An 8791-nucleotide genomic window follows, 5' to 3' on the forward strand; every position below is an offset into this window, starting at 1 on the left:
TTGACGCTCAAGACTGTTCTTTAGTGTTTATAATTTATTCTTGAGTGTTCATCACTTTCTCCATTAAAACACTATAATTTGGTTATTCTTAACTAGATTATTAGTGTTATTGAGAGATCTGGGATCAACAAAAATAGAGCAACGGTGGTAAAGAGCCACATGAAGACGCCTTATGAACTGATTAACCAAAGAAAGTCTAATGTTAAATTTCTACATGTCTTTGGTTGCAGATGCTTCATCCTAAATGACCATGATCAACTTGACAAATTTGATAAGAAGTCTGATGAAGGTAAGTTTCTTGGTTACTCTACACAAGCCAAGGCTTATAGAGTCTTCAACCAACGAACCAAGACTGTCATGGAAAGCATCAATGTCTCGTTCGACGATAAAGAACACATGACTTCAGAGTACCTCAGCTCTGGACTCGAACTTAACAAGTGGACTTCCAGTTTTCAAATGAAGTCAAGGGAATTGGAACTCAACCTCTTATTTGAAGACTTCTTTGGTGATGACGACATCTTTGTACGTGAACCCAGAGATGAGTCTGCCCGTGTAAGTGAAGAATCACAAACTAGAAGCACTTCTATCTCTAGTCCTTCACACACATCTGCTTCCTCTGGTGATCATGCAAATCCACAACCAGAGCAAACAAGCTTTGGATCAGAGCCCAGTCATATAGAGACAGCGCATAACATCTCTGTTTCTGAACCTGGTTCCTCTGTACCATCATCCAAGGGGGAGCAAGCAGAACCCTCTTCACCATCCATGAGCCAAATGCCAAATATGTCTACGGAACGTGATCAAATGACCCCGACCTCTGTCTTTGTCCCACAACAAGATGGACAAAAGATCATCCTCTTCACCAAATCATTGGTGAACTTTCAAGTGGTGTGAAGACAAGAGCTGCCACGGCAAATTAATATTTATTCGTAAACTTTCTAAGCATGGTAGAGCCTAAGAAAGTTCATGAAGCCCTACAAGACCCAAGTTGGGTTGATGCCATGCAAGAACAGCTCCAACAATTTGAAAGAAACAAGGTATGGACTCTTGTGCCTTTACCTAAGGATAAAATTGCTATTGGTTGTAAATGGGTTTTTAGGAATAAGAAGAATGAGGATGGGATCGTTGTAAGAAATAAAGTCAGGCTTGTAGCAAAAGGCTATTGCCAAGAAGAAGACATAGACTATGACGAGACTTGTGCGCCAGTAGCAAGGCTAGAAGCTATACGCTTATTCTTAGCCTTCTCTGCACATAAAGGATTCTGAGTTTATCAAATGGACGTCAAGTCAGACTTTTTGAATGGTAAGCTGAAGGAGGAAGTCTACGTTCAACAACCTCCGGGGTTTGAAAGTTCCACACATCCAGAGCTAGAAGCTCTGTTAGAGGAACCAGAGGGGCTCTGGTCCTCTTATGAGTTGAAATATTATCCAAGTATATTCTTTGAAACTAGAGGTCCGATAGACTCAAACAGAATGTGGTTTTTATCCTTCATTATATGAAATGATTTAAATATTTTGGTGATCTTCACCTTGCATTACATAAAAAGGGAACCTCACTAGACATTCATGTTTAACCCTCATTTTGTGTTTTCAAAATATGTGTGCAGATAATGATAATAAGGAAAATAGCATTATGTGAATTATGTCCCTATGTGCTTAGCTGTATGAAGATCTTAATTAGCCATGTTTTGAAGTATAGATGTCAAGATACAAGAGCATGTACTTTTGAAATTTTTGAGTTGTGTATTTTGTAATGTAGACTCTTGTATTATGGACCTTTGTGGGCTTAACATGTATTCTATGTATGAAATATGTGTTAAATATGCAATGTGAGATTGGGGGTGTTACAGAAGTTGGTATCAGAGCCTGAGTTTAAGAGACTTAGGTATTCACATGCATGATGCCTAGACTTAAATTGTTTCATTGCATATAAGAGTCCCAGACATAGTTAGCACCTTTGAAATAAATATGATAAGTTAAGAGATCAGTGTGTAAGGTATTTTCGGATTACATCTGGTCAAATGTAATTTTGAATCTACAGGTACATGACTGAACTTGGACACTTTATTATATTTGGRAATGTGAATATGTGTTTATTAACTTTGATATCTACAGATGACTAGTAGATCCAGAAGATCTGAAAGGATCACCCGCCCCAACCCCAATGAAGAAGAGTCTCCTATCGCTCCTATTGGTACCTCTAAAAGAAGAGGCAGAGGCCAAAGCAGAGGCAGAGGCCAAAGCAGAGGACAGACTAGAGGCAAAGTTAGTCAAGCAAATGTCAATACAACCTAACACAACCCAGCTCAATCCGTACGAGTTAGGTTGAGTTATACTTTTAAATGGGTTGGATTGAAATTTCTTCAAACAGTCATAATTGAGTTGGGTTGTATAAATACCGAAAACCTTCCGACCCAACCCGCATAGACCCCTAGAGATGGAGCCCTTATAACCGGTTATAGCCCAAAGTGTTGCATCAATTACAAGTTACAACAGTACTTGTATTTCAAAGCCATAATGCCCCACTTTAAACCCTAAAAGCATACCAATAAATGTTTAGTTACCTGATAAGCACATAATATAGTAGGGAGGATGCAATGGGAAAATTGAAGATGCCAATTAGTAGTAGAAGTAGTATCACACATAAGCATACAACAATGTGCCAAAAACAATTTTGAAGCAAACCCCCAATCTATCTATACAAGCAGCAAAACAACTCCTCTATATGTGCAACCACATTGATATACACAGACAGACAAATCGATTAGAAAGCACCACCCTCTTTTACCAACTGCCTTCACCAATAGCAGCTACCTTCTTCAGTTTTTGCGATCCACCCTCGCTAGATGATCCCGCTTCTGATACATCACCAATGTCTAATGACTCTGGAAGATTCTCCGAGAAGTCACCGCTGTGCACCTGCAAATATTACCAAACACGGTTTTTGACCAATGAAATTAGATCACATATATCCAGAGCGTATGATATATTAGACTTGACCTCTACCTCTAACAGTGAGCCGGACTTGCATGCAAACAGAAACAGGACCAATAAAACCTAACTTAGCCTACCATATTATTTGGTACATATTGGGTTTGTTTGGGTTTGGTTTTTTACCTCAAGTTGATTCAGCATTTCAACTGTGGCTTCCATATCACCTCCGTTTGCTGTATAGACACTGGAAAGAGATTCGTCGGATACACCAGAAAAAATCATCTGAAGATATGCCAAATTCATGTCATGATCAACATCCATTGCCTGTTTTCCGGCTAACTCTGCACTATGTGATGATGAGCCAAAAACAGAATGATTCTTAAGTTTCAAGCTATCAGGACTGTCAGGAACAGCAGTAGAAGCATCATAGTTTTGTGTAGTACTCCCAGGATCATATGCTAGCCAAGCAGCCTGATTCCTCATCTTTGAATCTGTCACTGTCGATTCATGGCCTTTGCTTTCATCATTTGGCCCTCTTCTGGAGAGTGGAACATATGAAGTAGCGTATGGATTCAACGAAGATGCCCTTGCCTTCATTGTCTTAGTTCATCAAATGACTTCTCAGGTACCCAGCAAAAGAAATGAATTTTCATGAAGAAATATTTCTCATTGTTATCATTTGGTATAACTACAGAAACACAAGGCTTCTAAAAGATAAAATATATAGAAATATAATAATAATCACCATACATGAATCATATTACCAATAGTTTCACCTCAAACTAGCTTTGATTTCACAACTACATGTTCATACACAAAAAGGTAGAAAAGAACACACAGGGTTATTGCAGTGCCTGGAAAAAAAACAAGGTTGTAACATTAATCTAGTCCACTAGGACAAGAAGAATATGTGATATCCTTGTAAAGCATACTCAATTCAGGAGATTGTGAAGCTAGACGAGCAAATTTGGAAGTAAGAACTGAATTCATTCAGATTTTAAGATTTGATAACAATAGTAATCCAGTAGCACATGTTTATGCCAATTTAACACACCATTATCTGTAGACATCTTGACATTAACATCTTTGTTTACCAATAACCAAGAAGAATAACGTGGAATGTGGATAGACCACATTTCCTAATCCAAAACACATATTTGTGAAAAGAATATGACATGCACCCACCGATTTTCAATTCACATATTCTAAGACGAAGACTCGAGGTAAGGAAAATAAGGCTGGGACCACGGCGGTGGGAAAATAAATCACTAACAATTTCGTTGAATTGCATCGCAGGGGATTCCTCCTTGAGGGAATTTAGGGGAATTTATTATACTAGTCGGTTACTAGTTTATTTATCTGAAAATTAACTCATGTCTTGTAATAGGAGTCTAGCCTCTCAAATGCTAGCCCTCTCCACTTTCGCCATTGGAAGCATATTTCTGCCATAGAGCATTTTCCTTTGATTTCCTTTGTCTGTTATCTTTGTTCCTGACATTGTCATTTAACATGTCTTGAAAAATTTTCACACCTTACAGCTTGAATTACCTTTGTTGACACACACACATATGAATATGGACCGTTAGCATAACAATAAATGCACCAAGTTGGATTAACAAGTTGATGAATTCTATGTTAATAATCAAATTTTACGACCGTCTGTTTAAACAAAAGCAATGATATGCATGTGATCAAAATTTATGGTAACGAAATGCACGGTATAATAAGCATGATGGAGAGTTTAAAGCAGGGAAAGAAATGAGAATGAGCATTACTTTGTGGTATTTGTATAGTAAGAGTATCGGCAACAAGTTATATTTTGTATAGCAGCATGCTACAATGTTTGTGAAGATGACTTATCATCTATTCTCCAAGTCAATTAGTTGCAAGAAAGAAATTAAATCCCACCATATGTGCAAAAAGGATGATCAGTATTTTATCAATTACTTCAATCGAAATAGAGATCCATTAGAGTGGCCATCTCAAGCTTTTGATCCCTACTTTTGTACTTCTAAATACGACACAGGTCAAGCACTCCTTCCCTGTTTCCTGACAGCATGCAGGTAAAACACAAGTAAAAAGTAATACAAGGATAATTCCGATGCAATGCTTCCAGCTGGTACCCTTCCTAAGTTGGAAGAAACAGGAAACAGGTTATACACATGTTCCTTGTCAATCTTCCCCCATCTTAGTGGAGAGGTCTATAAATGTTCGTGGATATGATGTTATGGGTTTGGAAGTGCCAATTACAAATCTTGACAAATTTTGCAGATAGGAACACATGCTCCCACGACTATCCCTGATTTACAACATGAAGTTCCACATGATTAAATACCAGTCAAAGCCTTAAGATCAACCTCCAACTCCTAGTCACAAACAAAAACCTACCCCAGGCCTACAAAACCATATTTAGCGCCACCTCAATGTTCACTAGCACCGCTGTAGATTAGTGTCTTTGAGATGCACCTAGAACTGCCACCACTCTCCAATGACTTTATTCATCAATTAGCAAGTTACAATCAATTTGTGTGTTGGGAATCCATGGTGAAATTAGCTTTGGCGGAAATCTGCCTAAATGGGCTCGAGGGACTGACAAGGGGAAAAGAAGGCCTGGGAATCGAGGCATTCACAAATTACATAAATACTATGCTGCTGGCTTCTAGTTGCTCATCCAGATATACACAAAACATCAAGAATTCAGAAAGAAAAGGAATAAACGACTGACAACTTATGATAATAGGTGGACAAATTATCAAGAGTCAAATTCCATATCCTTTTCCCCAAAAACACACCTAGCTAAACCTCTAAATCTTCATATTCTTCATATTCTATTCTGATGAAATCTCAAATAGAAATGACAAAGAAGCATGTGCATACTCGATAAACAATATGTTGCCAATTGTCTGCAGCGTATTTATTGTATGTCAACAAATAAACTTTCAAATTCATTATTTCTTGGCACTCTACAGGGCATTAAACATAAGTATTTCCAACCAAACTACGATCCATAATAGTAATACATGTCTAGAAAAAAAACCCTAATACACAAACATTCACAAGAATTCAAATACATTTATAAAGAATAGCAATTCCAATAAAGTTTAACCTAAAGATAACCTCAACGCATAAGCACAAACCAAAAGATCGAAAAAAACAGATAAAACGCCTAGATCAAGATACAGCGAACAATTTGACAACAAAAGAGATTCTATTAACCTAAAAATATCTTACATGATGATCGATAAGGGATGATCAAGTAACGCGACAAGCAAGCGACCGATCCAACAACCGGAAACCCTAAATTTTTGCTTGCGGTGAAGAAGATCGTCTCTCTCTCTCTCAAGAATCTAAGTTTCTCTCTCTAGAAATGGAATTGGGGAGAGGAAAAAAGGGATCGCAGGGTAAACGGGGAAGGGAGGCTCGTTTTTGTCTGGACCCTTTTTCCCAAAATCTGGAATTAGCAAATTTGGAGTACCGAGTACATTGCATAGCGTACATATTGCAGGCAAAGTTCAATTTCAGTCCTTATCATTTTTCTTGTAAAATAGAGTAAAGTTCAATTTTAGTCCCTGTCATTTATAATTTTCGTCAAATATAGTCCTTAAATTTTAAAAACTTGAATTTGGGATCTTCACATTAGTCAATTTCAACGGATTCTCTACCTTAGTCTAGTAGTCGTTAACCTTTTCCTCCAAGTTTAATTAAGGGTATTTTAGTATTTTTCATATATTTCTTAATTTTCCATCAAAATTAAAAAAACATAGTGTATCCTATATAGGGGCGGATGCATGAGTATTTGGTTGGGGTCCTGGACCCCTAACAAAATGTATTGTTCAAAGCTCAATTTTTTTTTAACTTTTAGTTTTTAATTTAAAATAATTGAGCCCCCAACAAGAAGACCTTGAAGGCCTCACCCCACTTCCATTTCCTTCTTCTATCACCCTTCAATCTTCATCAGTCACGCACGTCTACTGCTTCTGCGCTTCTTCTTCTTCTTCTTCACGCGGTCATGTCGTTGCTGCTTCAGTGCTTCTTCTTCACTTCTTCTTCTTCATCAATCGTTGTTGCCTGTTGCCTACTTCTTCCTTCCGGCTTCCAATAATTTGGGTAAAAATTCTAATATCCAAATTTCAGTCTTTAATGTTTAATTACTTTAATTTTGTTGTTTGTTTCACAATTGGTGATTTGGTAAATGCTTTATGTTCGGTTAATTTTGCAATTATATAGACAAATGAAAATGTTAGGTTAATTTTGCAATTTTGTAGACAAATGGAAATGCTAGGTTAATTTTGCAAATGGAAATGTTAGGTTAATTTTGTAGGAAAATGGAAATGTTAGACAAATGAAAATGTTAGGTCAATTTTGTAATTTTGTGTTGAAAAGCAGTATGCAAGACAATTAAAGATCAAGTGTTATTTGTGAATTATATGATCAGGCAGAAGGAATAATTCCTAGTTGGTAGGTCTCCTTGGGTGCTCATCTTAAGAAGAATACTAAAAGATTAAAACATAAGCCTTAGAAGTCACTCTCCACCACATCATTACATTTCAGTAAGCAGGATACTCAGTACCATACATGAAAAGGTAAATATATAAGTCATATTCACTCAACAAATATAAATTGTAGGGTCAATGCCTAGTTTACTTTAACCGCATCAGTTATCTTTATTCGGTTAACCGAACAGTTTAAGCTGAAAATGAAAACCCGAAATCTTTTTTGGTTTGGACGAATTGTTCGGTTTCGAAATTTTTTCGACCCTCTTAAGTGTGCCCTCAACCATAATAGTTTCTAGATCCGTCACTGTCCTATATACGTGATTTTTATATTTAATAAGTTTTGTATTTGTTTTATTTTGTTTTTTTAGTGATTTTTATATGTTTTACTATAAATATATTAAATTACTATATTTAATAACTTCTATATTTGGTTTATTTTGTTTCTTTAATTTCTTAATTAATTTTCTATGTGTATGTTTTCTAGTTACTTAATCTAAATATAATAGTGATTAACTGATTGTGGAGATAATGGATTGATGGTGTAGCTAAGCAATTGATTTTTTGGTTTCAAAGACAGGTTTAGAATTATGGGTTCTATAGTTTACTTATTTGGTATGGAAATATGAAATTATGTTTTTTTTGTCAAGTGTATGGATATATTGATTTTGTTGTTTTACTTTCGAGGTTTATTCCCATGTACCTGAGAGAAAAATGCCTCAAGACTCGTTTCCGTTCTTTAAAACATTGCTTATATATGTATAGGGGAAGGGTTTAAACGAGAATATCCCTGTTTTACGAAAATACGAAAACACTTTTGTGCCTCAAAATTAATCAATATATCATAAAAATTAGAATAAATGAAAATTAATTAGTATTTATCCACAATTTTTTGTTATACTAGATATATCTTCATCTCTTAAATTTTATTATTATCATCAGAGATTTTTTATGTCGAGACGTCCGTTGTCGATAATAATGTGATAATACTGTGATAATTATATGATTTTATCATGATAGTAATGTGATAATAATTTGATAAGTTGAAGACTTTTTATGATATGATTTTGAAGTGATAATCATCTAATAATTATGTGATTTTTGTTATGATAGTGATGTGATAATGTTGTGATAATCGAAAAAGGTCACCTCTACATTCATCGCTCTGACTTTTCATTATGTGATCTTCTTGTGACAATAATATGATATTTGATACCAGTTAACATATTATTTGTATGTGATTTTAGAGATAATGATGTGACCAAAATTACAGATAAATATGAAATCATGTGACCTTAATTAATTAGTTTATTTTCTTTTAATTCTTGCATTCTAGTAAAACAGAGGTATTCTCGTTTGAACCTC

General features: G+C 35.7%; 1 protein-coding gene across 1 annotated transcript; it reads right to left on the minus strand.

The window, feature by feature from the left end:
- Nucleotides 1-2598: 2598 nt before the first annotated feature.
- Nucleotides 2599-6384, minus strand: LOC112504398 (polyadenylate-binding protein-interacting protein 5). The gene is made up of 3 exons (XM_025108340.1): nucleotides 6165-6384; nucleotides 3117-3550; nucleotides 2599-2918 (listed from the first exon to the last, which is right to left on the minus strand). Exons 2-3 carry the CDS (start codon nucleotides 3528-3530, stop codon nucleotides 2784-2786), a joined length of 549 nt encoding a protein of 182 aa, XP_024964108.1. The 5' UTR covers nucleotides 3531-3550; nucleotides 6165-6384; the 3' UTR covers nucleotides 2599-2783.
- Between the last annotated feature and the right edge of the window lie 2407 nt (nucleotides 6385-8791).

Source organism: Cynara cardunculus, unplaced genomic scaffold (genome assembly GCF_001531365.2).
Source record: "Cynara cardunculus var. scolymus isolate 2C unplaced genomic scaffold, CcrdV1 Un_Scaffold_5481, whole genome shotgun sequence".
NCBI lineage: Eukaryota > Viridiplantae > Streptophyta > Magnoliopsida > Asterales > Asteraceae > Cynara > Cynara cardunculus.

Bases quoted from the DNA above. Each gene is read 5' to 3' on its own strand.
- LOC112504398 (XM_025108340.1), bottom strand. From the start codon at position 3,530: ATGAAGGCAAGGGCATCTTCGTTGAATCCATACGCTACTTCATATGTT. The intron at 2,919-3,116 runs GTAAAAAACCAA...TAATATTTGCAG, and splicing joins AAATGCTGAATCAACTTGAG to GTGCACAGCGGTGACTTCTC.